Genomic DNA, 23,295 nt, shown 5'->3' with positions numbered 1-23,295 from the left:
TTCAGTCCCGAGCAGAGATTCTCTGCCTGGAATTGGCTGAACTTATCAGAGCCCCACAAGTATAAGGTGACCAGACGTCCCACTTTTGGAGGGACAGTCCCAATTTTTAACAAATTTTCCCACATCCCGCGGCATTTTTAAAAAGTCCCGATTTTTGGAAAGAATGCATGACAAGCTAGGGTACATAGTTTTGGGCTGCCATGTGGCTATTTCGCCAGGATATGAGTTTTATCAATGGTGTCCCTCTTTCCCAATGTTAAAATCTGGTCACCTTACACAAGTATTCACCTCTTGCCAAACTTTTGTCCATCAAGGCTTTAGCCTTATATAACTCTTAGATTCTCTAGTCAGGTGTTTTAAGATTTTATGAACATAGAGCAATGGTTGAAGAAAGTAAAAAGCTTTTCAATCCTCTTAGGGAAAGAGAAAGGAAGGTCTACAGAGGAGTTAAGGTGTGAGGAGAGAAGAAGAAATGTGTGACTGTTGACTACAGCTGTAAGACAAGAGAATAGTCGCAGGTTCCTTAACTGGGACCCAAAATATAGCTTATGCCAGTCTACTTCAGGGTAAGTCAAAATCAGGACTTGTCAGCAACCTAAACCCACAGAGAGAAACCATCATAGAGTGCACTCCAACCTGCTGGTTGTTCTCTGCTAACAGCCGGAGTTTGTTCATAATATCTTCCGCCTCGGCAGCCTCTATAATCCCAGCACTGAATGCTGATGCGCACACACAGCTGACCGTATAGGCGAGAACCTGGGGGAGGGGGACAAATATGGCAAAAAATGTTTCCTCATTAAGAAAAATGAAAGAACACAGGCTGTCTGACGCGAGCTTTCTGTCAAACGTCTCTCCTAGAATAGAATTAGACTCCGTACACTTACACTGCTAGCATTGGTTTCTCCGTGACAAAGAAAAGCAGGTTCCACGGTAGAAATTGGGTACTGAATCCTTCAGAGGAGAGCTAGGGTGGGCACTGTGCGGTTTCCTAACGCATGCTATTGTATTTCCCAACAACATCATGAGACAGGTACTGTTATTCCTACGTCACAGGGGAGGACTCGGAGGCTCAAGGAACCAATTCGAGCAAGTGACAAAGGGAGGTTTCAAACCCACATCTTCAGAAACTAAATAAAAAAAGTGTCCTCCACATCATACCAGGCAGAATGTAGAATGTAGCAATAGCAGAAACAGATGTTTAGCACCACTGCCAGCTCCCCATATACAAGGCCTCGCAGGAGAGGAAATCCAAAGAGGAAGTGAAATACGGCTCCATTGCACATTTCCTTGCAAGGAGCCTACCACCCCTTGGTCAGTGTGTGGTACTGTGGTGGCGTGCATGTTGCTATGAGGCTAGAAACTGGGTCAAATATTTCAAAGGTCAGCAGGATCACCTAAGGTGGACGGGTTTCAGTGAAGCTTGCAGATTAAGACCAGGAAGAAAAGCTTGGTGATCTACTAAAAGTTATCCAATGGATTACAATAGCATGTTGTCCAATCTAGTGCCGAAAGATGAGTCCATGGAAGGCATTCAGAACAGACCGAATCCCACGATGGACTCAAGCCTATCAGCAATCATAGAGCCAGTGCAGGGCCTGGCGACGTGTTGTTCTGTTGTCTCTGAGGTTGCTGTGAGTTGGAGCTGACTTGATAGCAACCAGCACTCTCAGTGGAAACCATGAAGCATAAGGGAACTGGAGCATGGGTCTTGGAGTCAGAGATATTGCGCAAAATGAGGTCAGTGATACTTGATTCATAGCACCGTGGTGAGACGTTAAGAAACAAATGGATAAATACATACAGGACCAAACAAACACATACATAAAATGTGAATACATTTGAAAACAATGTTGGGAAAACAGAAGGATTCTGGATCTCTCAAACCGACTTTCTTGGCTAAGTAACTTGGCGCAAGTCGTTCAAGCCATCTGTGCCCAGCTTTTGCCAATTAAGGTTACCCTCCCTCCCCCGGTACCTCAGTCTCCTGATAACACCCCCTCCTTTGTAAAGATGCTGCTAAGAGAAAGTGGGAAGTCTTCAACTGCTAGCACTGCTCTATAAACCATGGCAAATATAAGCAGTTTCTAAGGCAGAAACTGGGCGATAAATGGAGAGCAAACAAAACTGCTGGCTGCTTACAGCTTATAAATCAAGGCATCAGGCCGGCAGATGCTTCAATTGTAATAACCTAGCCTTCATTTATTAGTCAAATTGCTCATCTGCCCGAAAAATTTCTCCTGGAGCTTAATATAGATATGTATTATCTATACATCTTTAAAGCATGCTCCCCACATCTTTGAAAATGGAAATGCCGTGCAGGTCTTGGAACAAAACTTCAATCCTCTGTGCACCAATTCAACGAATCCTATTGCTGAGAGCAGAGGGCTGACCAGGGAAACACAGCCGCCATTATGTACTCCTCAATAGCTGGTGGGCAGGCTGGGATAAAACAGAATCTGCTCTAATGAGAGGGAGAGTCTGGCCAGGCCACGAGGTCAGCCCCAGCTCCTCCCCAGCAGAGCACAGGCAGGCGGCTAGATTTCACCTGGGCCAGACAGCACGGGCCAGCTTGTGCAGGGACACTCCGCCTAGGCGGCGGGAACCCCCGTGGGCTGGGTCACAGGCCCTGCGATTCTGCAGACTTTGCACTGCAAGAGAAAAGCTTTGCCGTGAAGCGTGGCAATGGGAATTTTCCTCAATAACTTTTCAGGCAGGGTAGCTGACATTAAAAAAAATCAACTTTGGTCTGCAGTTTCTTAAAGAGTCCTGGCCATTTTCTAAAGTTACACTTGCCTTGTGCACAGGTCTGAAAAATCTCCAGCTAGCCTCCCCCCAGAAACTGTCTCTTCTTGTTCTTCGAGAGAGAGCCTTCCAGGGATGCCGACCTGGGGCTGTGTATTCACTGACAGCTCGTATCTCGTCTGCCACGTGTAAGTCTGGGCGGATTCAAACAGCCGCACGGTTTGAAAAGCTCAGGATCGAAAGCAGGCTGTGTGCCACGCCATCTTTCTCGTGAAGCTGACACTGGAGAAGAATCTCATTCACAAGGTGACTGAATCACTAAAGGTAGGAAATAAGCCGCAGTAGGAAAAGAAAAGACCACAAAGAGGAAAGAGAAAACAAAACACAGCAACAAACCCCGCCGCCTCCACCGCTTACCTCCTGAAACGTTCGGCTCTGGCTCCCGCTGTCATCCAGGTGTGCTGAGAGCTTCCGCAGGGATGCGGCCACGTGGACCCGGGACTCGATTTGGTTGCTGTGGCTCATGAAGGATAGAGTGAGGCCAACTCCCAGTATGCAGCCCGTGCTTGGGAGCCGAAGAAAGAAGTGTGTTAGATGCATAAGCAAACCACGCTTCACCTACAGTGGGGGTGCACAGGGGGCTTGGTCAACTCCATAAACACATCTGGTATGCAAGCGGGCCGTGAACCACCGCAGGTGGGCCCACTCCTCAGCGCAAAGGAAAACTTTATGTTAAAGTAGGTGCCCACTGCCTTGCCCGTGCTTGTGTACCCACTGGGGAACAGCAAAACCCCGAAAATCGTTTGGTTTAAACTCTACAGCGAGGAGGGGATTCATAAAAGTGGAGAGAAGTCAGCTCTATTGCTACATGTCCGAGAATGCTACCAAGCTCCCGATAAATATGATAAACCGCAGAAGATGAACAGGACTCCACTACGTCCGACTCCAACAGGGAGGATACATTCCAGACACGATTACGGGGTCCTGCCAACTGCTTCGTGTTTCCTAGTAGACTTAACATCCAATTTCATTCCTAACGAAACGGTGTATTCCTCTGTGGACAAGGACTCGGATATCACTGGGTCAGAGGAGAAAATGGACAAAATCACCCCATCCAACCGGAACCTTGAGCTTTGTTCCCCAGTTACCTGAAAGAACACAGGTTCATTTCAAGGAAAACTGTTCTCCCAGGAAAGTCTTGGCTAGTCTAAGATTATTCCATTCGTGGTACATTTGTGTGTGTGTTTTTACTTCCTTGCTGTCGTTTGAAACTGAAGAAATGCCTAGTTTTTCTGAAGCTGTCCTCTCTCCCTGTTTAGCTTTCCTCTCTCTCCTCGTGTTAGCTGCTGCTGAAAATATTACAGCACTTTTCTCCAAGGGCGGGTTTTAAAGGCTCCATGTTACATCCGTTTGCTCTCAAATGGCATCTTTGCTCCTGGTTGGCAGCACGAACCTTTCACACAGTTTAAGTGCATGTTACTTACATCCTCCAGCACCTCTGAGTAAACAACGCTGCCCACAACTGGCCAGGGACACCCGAGAGGATGGTGAGGCTACAGGGTTTGCTCAAGGTCACCCAGAGACATTTTAGTACAACCCGCCAGCACAAGAGGGTCTGGGCTCCCAGGCTTCTGCTCCATCAGGCAAGCACAAGGCCCTGCTCAATGCCAAGCTAGAATGCCTAAGGGACAGCCATATAGCTCACGTGTACCTTTCCAGTTTCTATTACATAAGAGTCTGCCATTTAAAAACCCTTCGAAGAGAAGCTACTGCAGTCACAATCCATCATTAGCCAGGCAGAACTGCTGTTACAGCTCACATGAACTCAGCAACAAGCGCAGCGAGCAGAACGCATTTCCAACCAGCCGAAGCAACATCCAGCAATGTGAGCACCGCGTGCCTTAGAGGCAAATCACATTTCCCAACGAGGAAAAGCAGTTAGTGGCTCTTGCTTACAGCAACTGTAAAGGCTTTGTTTTAATTCAGGATCTATAAGGGGAGCTTTTTGGGCTATCTTTCTAAGTTGACGAATAAATAACTTTGCGAGTAATTGAGCAGACACAGAAGAAACAAAACTTTGCCGAATTTGACTTTTGCTTCCTATTTGTCTAGTGAATGCTTGTTTATCTTTACAATCTCAAGAATAATTTTCACAAGAACACCTTCTTCGGCCCACTACAAAATGTTGTGAATATTGTTCCACAGCATGGCACAATATTCACATTTTCCTTCACACAATTTTAACTGTGGACTCTGATGAGGATCGTTTGGAGGACTGATCGATTACTGTTTATCTCTTTCGCTAGCCTGTAAAAAAAATACAACAGTAAGTGCGAAATTGAGGTTTGGGAATTGCTAGCATAAATGACCTATAAGAATGCTAACACATAATGGTAAATTTAAGCTTTAACTTTCTATGTCCTGTTACGTCATTGCTCACCGAAGCCTCTCTTTCAAGTATATTAGACTAGCAGTGGCAAAAGAGAAATTCTGAAACTCTGCAGAGCCTGAACTGTGTGTTGCTATATTAAGACGTAATGATATACTTTTCTAAAATTAACCAGAGATGTGTCTTGAAATCTTTCATTTACTGTAGGCTTATCAAGCAGATTAAGTATGAGGCCATCTGATAATTACTCCTAATAACAGTTAACATTTGTATAGTGCTTTCACCTTACAAAGCGTTATACAAATGTTATTGTATTTGTAAAAGCTCAATAGTAATTAACCAAAGCGAAGGTCCTTGATGGATCCCTTGACTACAGTTCGGGTAGTGAGGAGGACCATGACACAATGAGATGTCCACTAGATGGCAGCAAAATGCAAGTTAAGGGACCACAAAAGGGCTTGAACCAGGTGTTCAGTTCCCCTAGCAGAGACCCGTCCATTAAATCAGGGAAGCGTGGTGAATTTGCTCTGGGTGAATTCTATCACTCGAGGTAGCATGCTCCCAGATCTATTAACTACCTCCTGGTAACGCGTCCACTATTTCAGTGGAAGGAGGATTACCCTAGACTCCAGCAATCTCATCAGACAAGGGAATACTTTATGCCAGGAGTCAGGCATTCATGCCTGGGCCTATTTAGGGGGAAAAAAAAAAAAAAGCCCTGCCTAGCTCCCTTTATTGAAGGAGCACCACCTGTCCAATAAAGAAACGCTACAATGTCAAACATCAAATTGCTTTTGTTCTATTGAAATGCACCCTCCACACAGTACTGTGAGAGAGAAAGAAAACTGGCTTTGAAGTCAGATGCCCTGGGATCCCCCAGCTCTGCCACTTAGAGGGTGTGACCTTGAACTAGTCTCCTAGACCTTGCGTCCATTTTCTTTATCTTTAAAACAAAGTAATGATGGCACCTGCCTTTGTAACAGTATTTAGCTTGTGATAAGGATTCAGTTGCATGAAAAACAGATGTGAAAATGCCTAGCACGGTCTGAGCTGCTCGGTAAATAGTTGAAACGGAAACCAAGGACGCAAAGACCAACATCCTCCAGCAGTAGCAATGATCAAGCACTGACCTGCGCGGGCCTTAGGACCGACCGGCAGGAGCACACGGTGGGGAGCAGAGGCAGAGGACCCTGAAGGACCTGAGCTCTTCGTGGGGCTGAGGGCTGAGTAAGATTTCACAAATGTGGATGGAAAACGCCCCATGGTCTGATTCTGTTTCCCCTGCAGGCCTAGCCCTCTGTCTGGGCTCGCCCTTCCCTCTCCCAAGTATTCATGAGGAAGGTGAGACTTGAGAAAGAAGGTAAAATCTAAAGCTAAATATTTGGGGGGGTCAAATAACATTTTTACGTCCTTAAATGCTCATAATGGGCAATTTGGTTACCTCCATGGTCTCCCTTACATTCAAACAATCATTGTGCAAAGGAATGGTGGTAATGCATGAAAGTCACTCCTAACAGTCCCAATTGGTGGAAAACGTGCCATGTACGCTGCAAACACCCCCCACACCTTTACGACACTGTGAGCTACTCTACTCCTCTATAGGGTAGAGGTAGGAAGGAGAAAGATGTGGGGTGGTGGTGGTGGTGCATGCATGGACGAGTGCACTCCCACACACATGGGCACATGAACGAAATCACCTTACTCAATGGTTATAAAAGGCAGCAGCACTAATGTGTAGATTAGGCCCAGCATTTCAACCCTTAGCTACATGGTCCTTCTGTATAGTCCAGAAACTTCAACCAGGCTACCACATACTTTCTTTTCCCACATTAAGGCCACATTCTTCATCCCTAGGGTTTCTTGATAAATTGGGTGTCAATGGCTCCTATCCAATCTTAGTCTACATTTGAAAGAAAAGCCCACACCCATCACCTACAAACGCACAATCAATTTTATTCCCTCATGAGGAAGTACCGGATACAGGCAGCTACTCTTCTGCTACTCTGAACCTAACAGGCTGGATGGTATGATTATAGCTTTAGGTCATAAACTGTTAAAAAGCAAAAATACAAGCACTAATTTCACTCATATTTGAACAACCCACAATAACAAAAAAATAAATGAGCTCAATAAAGTGGAGGTTAGTGTGTACAATCTCGTGTTTGCTCGTATACCCTCTCCTCACTTACCGACATGTTTAGATTCCAAAGACCAGGCCATTGTGTGAAAATGGAAGGTGACTATACTATTACATAACTGCCAAATTTCATCATTGTGTAACTGTCAAAAGTCATCAAGCCACTAAGAAGCATGGCTCAGTCAAGTTGCCAGCAGCCAGCCTGTTCTCAGGCCCGCCTCTGGGTTCACAGCTGCCAGCCAGCCAGCACTGAGACCCAAAACCATCCACAGGTTCTTCCCTATTGCTGTACATGTGAAATGAATGTCATAGAAGGAATTAGTTGATGAGAGGAGTAAAGGCAACAATGAACCCCTAGAGGATCAACCCTCTGATGTCCAAATATGTACGGGCCCCAAAAGGTTCAATACCCATCCTTAGTGGTGTCAATATTTCAGAAAGCCTGACACAAAACTATAGATTCACCACACAAGTGACAAGACGAATTGAAACGTTGAATGTCTCACTAAAGAAACACAACTAGCACTGTTTTTGAGATATTCTCTTCTAATTGTTCATTTTCATATGGTTATACTTTGTTACCAGAATAAGAAAACAGTGTAAAGTATGTGAAGACATTTAGTTTAATATATTTTTAACATAAACAATTCAAAAAGCATGGAGTCTGTTCAGAAGTCAGAGAAGATGAGCGTTGAGGAGGTTAGGGCTCCTTGGTAGAACTGTGTTTATTTTCATTTGGGTTCCTGTCATTTGGGTTTCGTAGGGAAAGCTATGTCACGGGCTGAAGGCTGTCTTGGGCCAATCAAATTCTGAGCATAGTTCTAAGATTGGACAGAGGTTAAATCATACATATAGGCCCTCATATATGTCTTATATGATCAAGTGCAAGACAGAATTAAGATCTTAGTTACACCAAGATTTAGCCACACAACAGCCTTTACTGTACTGCATTTAAGCAATTTGTCTATAACCGAAAGTTGGTTTGGGGGATAAATGCAGGCTTCAATTCCAGGTTTTGTATTTTTGCTGAAAACTCTCTACAAAGGCACTCAACAGCAGGTCTTACAAATATTTTCCCATAGCTTAACCGCTTCCCGGCAGGGAAAGTGCCAGTTTCTAAGTATCTGTGAGGGAGGAAATGTAATCCACGTACTTGTGTTCGAGACCGGTGTCGAAGCAGCACTTTTCCAGAGCGTCCAAAGACTTCATTAGAAGAAGGTTCATCTGCTGGCCAGATACATCACTGAGGAGCAGAGTGAAGAGCAGTGGGAGAAGGCAAATTATTCCAGATGCATCAACTGTCCCAAATACTCAATACAGGATATCTTGCCCTCAGCATTTCAGGCAAAATGCCACCACTCTGAAAAACCAGCACAAACAAAAAACAAACAATTCACAGTATTGGTGATGCACCTATGTTTGTTTTGTAAAGGAGGAAACCAAGTCAGAGATTCATTCAGTAATTTGGCTTCTGAACACTGTTGTCATTTGCTGACCCATAAATCCTCAGACTTCCAAGTTGGGCTCTTTCTGAGTCCCTTCAAACTTTAAATTACTGAAAAATGAAAACCAAAGTCAGCAGCCTACCCAAATAAGTACATGGAAGAAAGCAAAGTGGTTTTCCTTCAGAGCATCTCTAATCCAATAGGGTGAAAGTATCAATGATCTTCTCCAAACTCTTCCTTACAACTAGACTGTCATTTCTGTGTTCATGTCTGAATTTGGAAAATTGTAAGTTCTAATCCGTTACCTACACTAGGAAAGAAAGGCAGACTGGAAGAACCCCTACCCCGGCGGTTCTCTCCTTTGCTGCGGCGGTGGGTGTGCATCCTTGGGAAAGAACTAAGAGCCGGTGATAAAACTCAAGAGGCAGGTCCATGGCTGGGTTTTCAGGCACAGCTGTGGGCTTCATCACTGACACTCGATTACCCAGGGTCCCTGCATCTCAATGCTCAGGCTGCCGCAGCCCCTGCTAAGTGGAATGCAGCCCCAGGAATTCCAACCAGCCAGGGAGCTCTTTAAATAACTACCTTCCCAGATCAAGACTCCAGTGGTGGTTTCGCATGAGGGGGAGGATTATACAATGAGAGAAGTCGTTTTAATAGCTTTGCCAAAGGGAGTGCTGCTACACTTGTTGCCTGGAGTGAAGTATCCTTGAATATCCTAAAAAAACCGCTAAAGGGAGTTGACAAGTATCCTCTGGAGGTTATGAAAGAGGCTAGAATTGAAAGAATGCACTTTACTCAATACATTCTAGATTGGAATTTCAGTTAACAAGGTTTTTTTTCTTTTCCATAATGGTTAGCTTGTGCAGAAATAAATAGATAAATGGTTGGTAATTCTCTTCCTCAAAATGATTTTTCTCTCTTGGAGAACCAACATATTGGCCTAACCATGTTCCTCCAAGCAGCCATGTTGGGCCACTTATTTGATATCATTACGTTATTAGTCAGAGTCAAAAGCCCTCATAGCACTTATCTTGATTTTATAAAAATCTCATTATCTGGTGACATGGTTATCATCTGGCAAAATACTTAGCACCTAAACTCAAGTGCTCAGATTCCTCTGCTCTAAGATATTAGGAAGGTGCAAGACATGAATAATGACTTTAGTGGCTGCAGTATTAATGAATACGGATAGACCAAATAACACACAAACAAAAGGATGGCCGTCACCAAACATGGGTGCACTGCTCTTATTGCTAGGTGACTCAAAGTCGCCCCATGTGACAGAGAACTGACCCATAAGGTTACTTGACTGACATTTTTATGGAAACAGATGGTCAGTTATTCTCCCATGGAGATGCTGGTAGGTTCCAACCACCAAGCTTTCTGTTAATGGCCGCGTCTAACAGTTACACTACCTGGGCTCCTTATGGGAAGGGTAGGCCCAAGTTACTGTTTATGATTATCGTAGGGGAAGTCAGATGCTCCCATCAAGATAAACAGCCTTGGAAACTCTGTAAAGGGTCCCTGTGAATCAGAGTTGACTCCGATGGCCACCACCACTGACTGCCATCAAGTCAGTTCTAATTCACAGTGACCCTACAGGATGGAGTAGAACTGTCCCTGTGGGTTTTCTAGATGGTAAATCTTTAAGGGAGTAGAAAACTTTACCTATCTTCAGTGAGTATCGGGTGGTTTTGAACTGCTGATCCTGTGGTTCTGTGGTTAGCAGGTCAACATGTAACCCACTACCCCACCTGCTGTTAGGTGCCATCGAGTCGGCTGCGACCCACAGAAACCCTATGTACAACAGCACAAAACACTGCACGGTTGTGCGCTATCCTCACAATTGTTCCCATGCCTGCTCCCATTGATGCCACCACTATGACAATTCAACTTGTCGAGAGTCTTCTTCTCTTAGGCCACCCTTCCACTTTACCAAACATGATGCCCTTCTCCAGGGACTGGCCCCTCCTGACAGTATGTCCAAAGTACGTACAATGAAGTCTTGACATCCTTCCCTCTAAGGAGCACGCTGGCCTTACTTCTTTCAACACAAACCCAGCTTGTCCTTTTAGCAACCCAGGGTTCTTTCACTCTTCTTCTCCAGCACCACCATTCATATGTACCCGTTCTTCTATGGGCTTCCATAGTCAGTGCTGATGTTCACATGCATAGGAGGCAGTGGAGAATACCATGGCTTGAGTCGGGTGCACCTTAGTCCTCAAAGTAACATCCTTGCTCTTCAACACTCTAAAGAGGTCTTATGCAGCAGTTTTACCTAATGCAACTGCCTAATGATCTCTCGACTGCTACTAGCCATGAGCATTGATTGTGGATCGATAAAGTAGTACAAAATCCTTAACTGCAACCTTTTCTCCATTGATCATGACGCTACCTACTGGTCTAGTTGTGAGGATTTTGGGCTTCTTTACATTGAGTTGTAATCCCTACTGAAGGCTACAATCCTTGACCATCAGCAAGTGCATGAAGTCCTTTTCTCTTTCAGGACTCAATGGCAGTGGGTATATTTAGCCACTTCTAGCCGGTGTCCTTCCCCAGGGTTTCCTGCAAGTGCGATAGAGAGATGGGGTGAAGGCAACCCAGGAGCCAGGTGAATCGTCACAGCTTTCTCCATGAGATATGATTCAATTAACCACACAGGCAAGTGTGTCAGCCTTAAAATCCTCTGCATCGTATCCTACTCTAACCAGACTAGAGTAAAATGAGTTGCCTGGAATTAAGCTCCCCTGCCTCATTTTCAGTCGCACAACATGCTGCTTGAAAAGACACCAAAGCAGGAGCAGAGACTGCCGTTGGCACAACCACAGAGAGTGGGGAAAAGAGTCGCCCTTGAGTTTCAACCCTTTAAAAACACTTGTGTTCTACCTCCTTACACAGTAGTTATGTGACAGTCAATTCACAGGCAAAATGCTTTGTTCAAGTTCAGAGACAGACCCCTGCTATGGAGTAATGCTCACGAAGGGAACTAAATAAGGAGTCTGGGCCCGGTTCCTGATGATCACCAGGACTAAGCTAAGGGACAGGCAGATGTTTCCAAAAGGCGAAACTGATCATCCGAAATGTCACATCTCCACGGGTCCATAACCATTCTCAGACAGGTTTCACGTATTGGTGTCCTTGCACAACTATGTAAATTACAGATGCAATCAGTGACTACTGATTTCAAACTAACAGCTAAGGATAGCGCGCTGTCAACCACTTTACCTTCATCACCACCGGTTCTGGCCTTGGGGCAGCTCCTTCCTGCCCACGGAGGAAGTGGAAGGGCATCAGCCTCACAACAGGATGCCACTTCCTGCCGTCTCATTCCAGCGCAGGAAGATGGAGCTCTACTGAAGTCAGTGGCATCCAAAATTCAGATTGTAACACATTCGGGCCAGCCTGGCTGTGTACAAATCTGTGTTCTGTTGTAACATCAACATTAACAAACCTGAACCACAAAAGTAGAGTAGATTCCTGCCCAAGACAACTTCCCCTTTAGTGGAATTTTCCACCTATGCCTCGGGTACTCCATTAGCTCTGTTCAAGGGTGAAATTAGCCATCCAAAAGCGAGCAATCAAGCTGAAGAAAGCACTCAGGATAATGTGCACAGATGAAGATTCCTTAAGGGTTATAAGTATGCAGCCAAGACACAGGATAAAAGCAGGACTTAAAACTCAGTACACGTAGTTCTCAGGTGACTCTGTGACTCCCCAAATCCCTCGAGCACAGAGGCCACCCCAATCCTTGCCTCCCCTTTCCAGCACTTTCGGTGGGGAACCACCCGTGACTGCATACTGTATGCCCCCAAACCACAGCTCGTATTTAGACTTCTCCTCAGACATGTGGCACAGGCGGTACCCAGGGCTTCATCTAAGGATGCAGCGCTTTTCAAACAATCAACCAATCACTTTGAATACATCAATGTCTGTAGGATGGTATTTTAGAAAGCCAATTCACCCACAAAGGAGAATAAAGCATCAGGCTGCTCATCACAGGAAGTTGAGCACCACACAGTCTCCGACACGGTGCCTGTATGTGTATGTTAGGCACGTAGAATCTGTCCTCGAAATTTCCAAAAGGCAAAGCAAAACCACGTTAATAAACACGCCGTACCTGAGTTTCTCTTCACACAGACGCGAGAGAAACATCCCCAAAGCCAGGCCCATGTGGATCTGCACGGCTTGGGGCTCGTCCGCGCTTGGTTTCCCAGGTAACCTGGCAGTCAGCGTGTTCAGGATTTCCTCGACCTTCTCTTTGCAGGAGGTAATGAAAACTGGCACGAGGAGAGACAAAGCCGTGGCGGCGGCGGAACGGGCAATGGCACTAGCGGTGTGTTCTCCGGAGTAGGATTTCTAGGGCAGGCCACAGAAGGAAGAAGGGGGGGAGGGGTTAGCCTTTTGTTTGAAACCTTGAAGGAAGCCTGCGTACCCCAAAAGCATCGCACACTACGAGTTGCTCTCAGACCCTCCCAGGCATAACCAAAGGGCAGCAATCTGTGTTCTCCTGGCGGGTAGATGTTTCTGCTCTGAGATAATGGGTACCAAACGACCACTTAACCGTCCAATTCAAAAGTCAGATTGTTAAGTGTCCTTCTTGTTCCAGGGTGCGGATTCCCTTATGAAGGCTCGGACAGTGTCTGTGGAAGATCCCGTGTGCAGCCGCCACGGCTTGCGCCAGTCATCAAGCCATATGATAAATACGATTCCAGGGAGCCAGGAGTTTACGGGAAAGAAAGAAAAATCACACTAATGATAAGAACATTAAAGTTTAGAAGTGAGGCCAGCGTGTAAGCTTAGTTGTAGGGATCAACTGGCAGATTTCCCAAATTTTTTGGTGGGAACGCTTCCCAGTAGATGGATTATTTCCTACGAGGGGTTAAGTCCTTTTAATTAAAAAGGAAGTTGAAATCCTAAAAGCTTCTGGTTACAAAGCAATAACTAGCTATTCAAAGTGAAATGGAGAACCTATACACTCCTTCCTATATGTAATTATGGGAAAAGAAATGAGTAACAGCCCTCATAAAAGGGCAGGGCAGTTGATTCCACAAGGACTCCCTCAGAGAGAACTCTAGCAGACAGGAGATGTGTTTGCACACCCGTCTCAATCAGAGATGAAAGACTGTGCATCATCCCACACTATCACTCACTTTAGATGTTCACACGCACCAAGATGGCCATGCTGTCCTTTGCAGTCACAGCACATTAAAAAGTGCTCTTAGTTCTATGCTCATCTGGTATTGTGGAGGTAAAATCGAACACATGCTATTACATTACCTGGGGTTAATACAGATTGGTGGTACTGACACTGGAAATAAAGGAAGTGCCTTTTGAAGTTGGACTTTGAAAAGTATAATAATGCAAAACCCACAAAAGTAAGAGGCAGCCTTGAGCTGGCTTATTTGTATTGGTTCACAAGAACTAGGCAGCATTATTAGAAATCTACACTCTCCTGTCTTAGTGATTATCTGAACTACATAGCTGTTGCAAAAACTTCCACTCTAAGTTCCTAAGCAGGGTTTTTCATCCATCATTAAACATAAGAACATTTCTTACAAAAATTAAATTGTCATAAAGAAATTACTTCTTCATGGGGCAGCAGGGAAGGAAGGAAAAAAATTAAAAATGAGGAGCTGATTCCAAGAGCCCAAGCGAAAAGCAAATGTTTTGAGAATGATGAGGGCAACGAATGTAGAAGTGTGCTTTACACAACTGACGTATGTATGGATTGTGATAAGAGTTGTATGAGCCCCAATAAAATGATTTTTTTAAAAAGAAAAGAAATTACTTCTTGGAGAAAAATCTACTTTCCAGTTTAGTTTTGAGTTGTCTGGTAAGTGATTTTCTTGTCCTGAGGGTGATTAAGAATCTAGCTCCAGACCTTGTGGTGCCCCACCCCCTACCCCGACCCAGGTCCTCCAAGGGCAGGGCAGAGGCACGCCCACACCACTGCTGTAAAGAGAAGACCTAAAGCCATGGGGTTTCAGGCAAACCTCATGACCTTAGCAACAGTTCCGGATCGGTGCTAGAGTTTTGTCCAAATCAAGGATAATCCTCTGCCACTCAGCTGATGGCCCCATGGTCACTATGATCCCCTAGGAATTGGCTAGTGATCGGATGAAAATGAAAATAACACATGCAGATACAAAATTCACACAGGCGTGGGCACCAAGAAAGGGCAATTGAGACCTCGTTTTAAAAAGTGTGCTTTCATTTTGCTCCCAATCATTGACAGAAGCAAGAACATAGACTATGATTAAGTGGTGCTCTATCACCAACAATCTTACTTTATATTTATAAAGGAGCTCACGGAGTTCAAAACATTTTCACACAAATTCAACAATGAGATGCTCAAACTCTATTATTATGCTGGCAAGGCATACACGGTTACCTCCATTATATAGGTTACAAAGGCAGGGTGGGGTGGAGGAGAGGGATTCAGTATCAAGTCAATAGCCACAAGACGAAAAAGTGGTCAAAAGCTAGGGCTACCATCGCTACAGATAATATACCCATTAAATCCCATCATCTTATAAATAAGAAAACAGAGATCTAGAGAGAGTGAATGAATGGCCCATCGTCACATAGTTCCCAATGATAAAACTAAGACTAGAGACTGGGGCCTCCACTCCCAGCCAATGTCCCTTCATCCTACCACACCTGTAGCTCTGTGACTAAACATTAGAATAACCTGCAGATCTTTCAAAATGCGGATGCCCTGGGCTCAATTCCAACCTGTTAAGTTGGGAGAGGCCTCACCGAGGTATTACTTTACACACACACACACACACACACACACACACACACACACACACACGAAAGTTCCCCAGATGAGTCATATGTGCAGCAGGCTGATGAAAATCATTTTTCACCGCATGGGATTTCATGTTCACAATTGAAAGGAAAGGAGCTAACCCTTGAGTTTTCTCAGCCTTTCTCAGCGCTCTGACTTACATAATAAAACGAGGTGAAGAGCTGTCCTCTGGGTTGGTAATGACTATCCACGATGACCAGGAGGGTGTCAAGCACCATGGAAACCCACTCTTTCAATGGAAGGAAATTAGGGTGAATCTGCAGGTGAAGAAAAACATGAAACAGTAATGGAAAGGCAAAAACTATGCCTACACACTATGTGCACAGCCCTCTTCTGCATTAAATGATGAAGAGCTTTTAAAAAGTAAAAATTTGCATGTTAGGAATGCATGAGTTAAATGGTTATTTGACAGATACATGCCATTATCTGTGTCCCATTCTGGATAAGATCACTCTCTTATGCAAGTCGTAGCAGAGGTCTGAAAGTGGGGCCTTCCGACCACATCCAAGAGCCCCTGGCGCTCCCGTGAGCTCCCAGAAGGATAGCATGGGCAAAGTGAAGGTTTCAGGGAGAGAGCTGTGCAGAGAGAGCCATTCAGATCTTCTGAATCCTATGACTTGGTGTTCCACAAGGGAAGCAATAAAACAGCCAAAAGATTTTGATCACATCTCTAGCATTTCGGCTTACCACTATCAGATAGTCATCATTCAAGAATCACGAAAATGTTTGCCTAGCTACTTGGAAAATCAGGTATGGAAATACAAGTGCTCTGAAAGGAGAGGAAAAAGAAGGGAGAGGCAAAACAACAACAAAGCCCCACACATTACAAGTAGAATGTGGTTTAAGATCGCGTTCATGATCATGGATGGCATTTGTTCATTCACATGGTAAAGCTCAGCGGGTGTGAACTGAAAAAAGGCACATGCAGTGTCCAGTCTTGGGATCAATTCTTTGAATCAAAGAAGACCTTCTTCTTAAGATCTTTTGTTGTTGGTCCCATGTGGATTCGAATGAAGTTTGAAAACTTAACCTCTAACTGGTGAGACTCCCCAAACTATGGCCCTTCCCCATTGAGGTCTGGAAACTCACCTCCATCTCAGAAGGGTCAACCATTTAAAACCAACAGGGTAGACTTTACCCAAAGACAAAGCTCCAGGGTTGGGACTGGCGGAGGGTGGGATAAGGAAACATAGAGAGATAGTAAGATGAGTGAGGGTACGTTGAGGGGCTGGGAAGGATGAGTTGAATGTCAGAATGTCACTCAACTGTGGAATGTAAAACTAGGATGTACTTTGTAAACCTTTACCTAATCCACAATAAAAAGGTTTAAAAAGAAAGTGTCCAGTTTAATAAAATGATCAGGTCTCTGTAGTTTGTACTGAGTGACAGACAAGGGCAACGTTATTAAGAATAAAAGTCAAGACCCCTCTTTGGGCTTCCCTGGGTATCTGGTCCTGTGTGTGGCGGCACTGAACAAGAGGAGGGGAAGCGAAGAGCAGGAAAGCCCGAGCTTCACCATGCTGGATAAGGCCCCAGTGATGACTGAGGCCAAACAACTTGCACTACTGGTGAATCAGTTGTGGTTGAGTCAATTCTATATTCGTAGCCTTCATGCAATCATCCCTTGGCCTCCTCCTCCTTCCTATGTGGAACAGACACTTGTGATTTTGCTATCCAACACCTGTTTTCTTATTGCTGGTAATGGTACCCTTGGGGGAATTCCCTCTCCTCCACTATTTGAGGGTTGGCTAACTCAACAGTCAAACTACTTGCCAAGGTAGGGCACAGGACCTTTGGGGGCCAGTGATGTGTGAGCAATGCAAGAGCAGTCAAGGATTTGAGAAAACCTATCCCAGTGGGGGTGGTCTGCACCTATTGCTGGGATTTCCCAAGTAGCCTTGCTTCCTATATTTTCCTAAAACCTAGATTTTAATCCTTGCCTTTAATTCCAAGAGCTTTCGGATTTCATATTTCCCCAGGTCCACTTTAATTTAAATGAGTCAGAGTGAGGTTTTTGCTTGTTTGTTTGCTTGTTTTTGTTTTGTTTTTTAATTTTGCTTGCAACCAAAATGCCCCAGAGGGGTAAAGACTAAGGTGACCAGATGTCCCGCTTTTGGCGGGACAGTCCCAATTTTTAACAGTATTTTTCCCACATCCTGTGGCGCTTTAAAAAAGTCACGATTTTTGGAAAGAATGCATGACAAACTAGGGTATATGGTTTTCGGCTGCCATGTGGCTATTTTGCCAGGATATGAGTTTTATCAATGGTGTCCTGCTTTACCAATGTTAAAATCTGGTCACCTAGTAAAGACATAAGTCTGGATGGCCCAAAAAATACTATGAGAAAAGAGACCAGCTGAATCATACTGACTCAAGTCTCACTTTTTGCTACAAAGGTAGCAAACCCCCAAATTAGGGCTCAAACTTGGCTTGAGAGGGCAGCCTATGATTGTATTTTTAAATAACCGCCAATCGTGTTTTATGTGATTTTCCTTCTTTCTTCCTGTTTTGTAGGCAGAGAAGCAGATATTCTTTAAGGAGCCAGCACAAACCTGTCTTTGAGACAGTTTGCAATACAGTAATTTAACAGCACAATGTAGCTGTCGCTGCTGCCCTTTGTTGTGTGTTGAACATCTATCAGCCGTTGTCTTAAGGCCCTTACATTTAATCCTCACAATAACGCGGCTTGGATCTTAACCCCCACTTTACAGATGAGAAGACACATTTTAAAAGGGAAAGGTTAAAAGTCACAGGCCACAGAGTGAGCGCACTCGGGCTTAAATACGGGACTCTTCTACAAAGTCTCCTTTTTTTAACCACTTAACTATATTGTCTCCAGATAATGATAGCTACCAGATAATGGGATTTAAAGTAAGGATAAATCCTTGCCTTTTTTATTTTGACAGATATGAATTATCTGGAAAAATACATTGGAAATGAGCATTGGCCATCTTGCCACATGTTTAATTAAGAAATAAATGCCTTGCAAAAATGAATAGGCACTTTGTCATTGACATCTACAATTAAAATGCAAAGTACAATTTTTTTCAGTCAGTAAACACTGCTTATTTATCATTTTTTGACAGCATTGTTCACTTTCTGTAAGCCTAGTTAACCTCCTAAGATTGGTTACCACTGATGTAATCACAAAAAGACAAGCCCTGTTGCATAAAATTGGCACCTTCAAATGGAAATGACCAGTTAACTGTGATGGAGAAAGCAAAACAGAAATGCAGCATGGGAAGCCAAGTAGACATTATCAGCTCACAACATAAAGGCCCATCAAGTAGCATAGCCTGGTGCTGTAAGGACAGAATTGAACCTCGCAAGGCCAAGGCCAGGCCACCTATAGCTGGGCAGAGACATTTCTCACTTTCCAAATGTTACACAACCGAAGCCTGATGGACTCAAGTCACCCTGAACTCACCTCCGGGGCCCCCTCAGCATCCGAGGAGAGGCTGGCTTGGTGTTTGGACACAATGACAGCGAGGCTGCTTAAGGCCAACAGCGCGTTCCCTTTGACCACGGGGCTGTCCCTGTTTAAAAAGAAAAAAAAAAAAATGCCAAGATGGGACTTTGGGCATTCAAGAGGAGTAGAGAAGGGACTGGTAGAGGGAGGGTAGAGGGGGCCACAGAGGCACTTCCGTTCCTGCGGGGAGCCTTACACACAGGGGTCTGGTTTTGCTTCTTGGCCTCTTCTGACACTTACCGCTGATTTTTAACTCTCCTTCGATGTATAGTCATGACACCTTTTTGTATGTTGGAAACTCAAGCTCACGTTCTAAGTTCTTTCTTCTGAAATGTTTGTCCATCATTTGACATTACATTTCCTCAGCTATCTCCTTCTGTGCCACGTTGGCCAATGGGAATGTTCTGAGAACACAACCATGGATAGTTGTGTGGATAAACCCACCTGACATGAAACGCCTTGGGCCTTTCGGAAGCCCTGGGCTGTGGAAGCACCTCAGATAGCATCCTTGACTTGCCACTTGCCACACTGGCAGCTTTCCTCAGCCTTCCTTCTCCTCCTCCCCTTCTTTCCCCGAATGCACTCATGCCAGCACCAACAACCTCAACGGCCGCTTGTCATTCAATCTGGAGATCTTACATCAGATGCGGGAAAAGCCTAATTTTAGACTTTTGGGGATGAAATGTTTCCCTTTTATATCATTCAACTGGAAGTTTCCTAATATTAGCAATACTGTCTATCTGACATCTGCATTTAGTGTCAGGAAAACCAGAGCTTTTTAAATCATTCGCCACTTGAAAATATACATTTAGTATTGCTCCTTAAATCCAAACTAATCCTATAGAAAAACATCCCAAGTGGGACACAAATGAGAGGTTCCTGACTTACCAATTCTATCATAGCAGTATCTGGGTCAAAGTTCAACTCTCAGTCCTGAAACTGTGACCTTCCTAAATCCTAAGAATGTTCTGGAGCACCTGGGCCTGAATTCAGAGCAAACACCCAAGAACCACTCCCTGAGGCTCCCAGTGCAGATACGTGGGATGAAGAAGTCTATCAGCTCTCCCGGCCAGCCAGGCGATGGTCACACGTGCACATGTGAGTGTTCTTACATATTTGCTGCCATTGGTAAGAACTGGACTCAGGAACCCTGCTTAGAGCTATCCATCTATCTATCCTTGCTTCCTGTCCCCTCCCTTCACACTGTCCTTGTAGGCAGTCAAGTTCAGTGAAGTTGCTCACCCCTCCTCAGCTTCATTTCTCTAAGAATCCAGCCACCAGCTGAGAAAACCAATAAACCAAACTCACTGCCAGCAAGTCGACTCTGACTCACACGGACCCTATAGGACAAGGTGGAACTGCCTCTGTGGGTTTCTGAGACTGTAACCTCTTCTGGGAATAGAAAGCCTCCTCTTTCTCCCAAGGAGCGCTGATAGTGGCTCACTGTTGACCTTGCTGTGAGCAGCTCATGTGTAACCCACTACACCATCAGGACCGCTCTTAAGTTGGTAAGACATCAAAACACACACACACACACACACACACACACACACACACACACACACGTAAACACACGGCTTTTCCTGGCCTGATGCCAACAGCCTCTTTCCTTCTTCGAACACCAGTGTTAAAGAACATGGAGAAGAGACCTTAAAGTTTTAGCAGATGGTCCCAACCTGGTTTTTCTAGAGTTCTTCAGTGAGAATTGTTGAGCACTCATATAGCTAATATTAAAACGCTGGGAAATAAGGTAGCATTTGGGCATTCCTGTGATCCCTGGTCACTCATCATTTAATGAAAACAAAACTAAGTCTTTAACTGAGAATATCTTTTTCCCTCCTACAAAAGGGCCATAATTCTGAAGGTCTGATTAAAAAAAACCTAAACAAAACAGGCTTCACATTTTCGGCAATCTGAGAATTAAGTCTCCATTTTCATCATCCTAAAGAGCAATACTAACATGGCCACAAACAAACCTCTATCAAATCGTGTAAGAAAAGTAGACCGGAGGCGTTAAAAAGTATCTTTTTAATCTTAAACTTCTGTAAGAAAAGGTACTCCTAATTTTAAAACAGTACCTAAAATGCTTTTCCTTCCAAAGTTTCACTGGGCAGGCCATCTCTGAGCGTGTGCTGTTCTTGTCAAATAGAGAAAAGTGTACTTAGATCTACTCTGAATGAGACTGTAGGCATTAAACACTGACTAGAATAAATTAGTCTACAGCCCACACAATGCCTGTCTGAGCCATTTCATGAAGGTGCTGCCACTGGGCCTTGCTCGTAATGCTCATATCCTTATACGCGGCGCACAACGTCTTCGGAAGAGAAGACATTCAGAACTTCCGCAGTGAAGCAAAGTCAAGGAGCAGCTGCCCAAAAATGACCACCAGTTCTGCAAAATCTCATCACCTGGCCGATCAAAGAACTGTCCCCTCCTAGTCACACAATAGTGACTAATTTGCAAAATAACAAGTCAGCATCAGTACAGTATTTATCGAGGCAACACCACTGACATTTTAATTAAGCTGTCCTCTGAAAGTGATATCATTAACCTAATTAAAATGCACCAGGAAGGATGAGCTACAATGATGCTTTCTGGGGGACAAAGTATTAGGTTAGGTATGTTAGATATTAGTAAAGTAACCCAACCCTTTGGGGACTCTTATGCTCAGGGTCAAATGTGGTTAATTAATTAACTAGGTAAAGATATTTACATCAATCATTAAGTTTTATCTGTGCTCTGATTCTTCCTTACTTCTATCCCTGATGTTGTAAAATACACTCCATGAGGAATCCCATCTAAGCTTGTGACTGCTATCTTATTGCATTAACTTATGACTGAGCAAACAAACCCTATTATAACCTGTAAGGTCCTAATAAGCTCTTGGTAGCCATGGTCCAAGGAACTGAGAATCAAGCTAGCAGTAGGCGGTGGTGAGGTCACTACATGGTGGGAGGCAGCCAGTGGGAAGACGGAAACGAGGAGGTACACAGTGGTCCCCGCTGCTCTGCCGTCAAGCTCTCAGTCCCTGGACCTTAAACATTTCCTAGTCATTTGTTGTCATGCCGAGTATCATCAAGATCATTTTAACAAGATAAGGTCTGTAAAATGCTTGGGAATTTTTATGCAAAGGTAACACCAGGAGAACATCAATTATTTTTACTCTGTTCCACTGAGAAGGTGACCACACTCTCCTTCGGCTTCAGTCATGAAGTGATGCTTTGCACACTGGATGATTAAAGCCTAGTTGAAATGAGAGCTTGGAATGGAAAAGGAAATACTACTGGAGAGGCGAACTTATCGTTTGATTTAAGAGAAAGTTGCTGGTTTCTTCAGCATGTGAGGCCTTGTTGCAAATGTCAGAGGGCACCGTTTTAACAGGATATAAGTAGACTACATACTAGAACAAATTCTGAAAGGTAAAGATCAAAGACAGCCTCCCCCCCCCTCCAACCCTCCCCCCTCCAACATGCAGCTGAATGCTCAGCCACTGTCTGCAATTCACCAAACTGGATAAGCAGGCACAAATGAATCCCTATCCCAGCCACTCTGTATTTTAGTTTTCATTTTGTCAACAGACCTATTTCCCAGCGCCTCCTACCGCAGTGAGTGCTGGAGGATTACCGGTTCTATTTCCCTTTATGGAGAAGTCGTGAGGCTTCGAGGTGATCATGTAATAAGATCAGACTTGATAGTTGGATGCCTGCTAAAAAAATTACTGGTCGAAAGCTACCTCTAGTGCTGACCATATTTTGTTTTTGTTTTTTGCTTTTGTATTATAAGGCATAGACCTATTTAATTATAGGCATTTCTGTTACAGACAGAATGGTAGGGATTGACTATATTCCGTAAAATATTTCTAGATGATAAGGACTTTATCAATACATATGAAATCCTCTAGGGCAAAGGCTAAGAAAAAGGAAGCCACACAGAAGTGTCAGCAGCTAAAGATGATGTTGACAGGGCGCTGTGTACGTAAACTGACATGAAACTTACTGCTAGGGCAATTCATCAGCTTGCTAACAAAAGAGCCCAAAGAGATTGCTTGAGTAGCTTCATTAGGGTATCATTTTCTTAGTGAATATTGGGTTAAGGTATACAAAAGTCCCCAAAGCAGTAAATTTTGTTAAAACAAGCATAAGGGGATAACTGAAATGGTTTTCATTTTTTCCCCCCACTTAAATCAGGTCTTTACAATAGATTTATGCAGGTTAAAAGTCAGTGTTTAGGTATACAAGACACAGGAACATAAAGGAATGAAAGAAAAGTTCTCTTATTTATTTGCTGGTAGACAGC

General features: G+C 44.2%; 1 protein-coding gene across 3 annotated transcripts in view; it reads right to left on the bottom strand.

Annotated features, from left to right (window-relative positions):
- Positions 1-23,295, bottom strand: part of FOCAD (focadhesin) — a 262,779-nt gene that overhangs the window by 46,198 nt on the left and 193,286 nt on the right. For all 3 annotated transcript variants that reach the window (XM_004706558.2, XM_045289109.1, XM_045289110.1), the window contains 6 exons: positions 18,958-19,066; positions 15,671-15,787; positions 12,834-13,072; positions 8,422-8,511; positions 3,160-3,307; positions 637-756 (listed from right to left, as the gene is read on the bottom strand). In XM_004706558.2, the coding sequence (XP_004706615.1) occupies positions 637-756; positions 3,160-3,307; positions 8,422-8,511; positions 12,834-13,072; positions 15,671-15,787; positions 18,958-19,066 (823 nt within the window). The remainder of the gene's footprint in view (positions 1-636; positions 757-3,159; positions 3,308-8,421; positions 8,512-12,833; positions 13,073-15,670; positions 15,788-18,957; positions 19,067-23,295) is intronic.

This window comes from Echinops telfairi, unplaced genomic scaffold (assembly GCF_000313985.2).
Source record: "Echinops telfairi isolate 266 unplaced genomic scaffold, ASM31398v2 ScPeMD7_25;HRSCAF=90, whole genome shotgun sequence".
NCBI lineage: Eukaryota > Metazoa > Chordata > Mammalia > Afrosoricida > Tenrecidae > Echinops > Echinops telfairi.
Note: the sequence above shows the minus strand (reverse complement) of the source record. Positions and strands in the feature narration are given on the sequence as shown.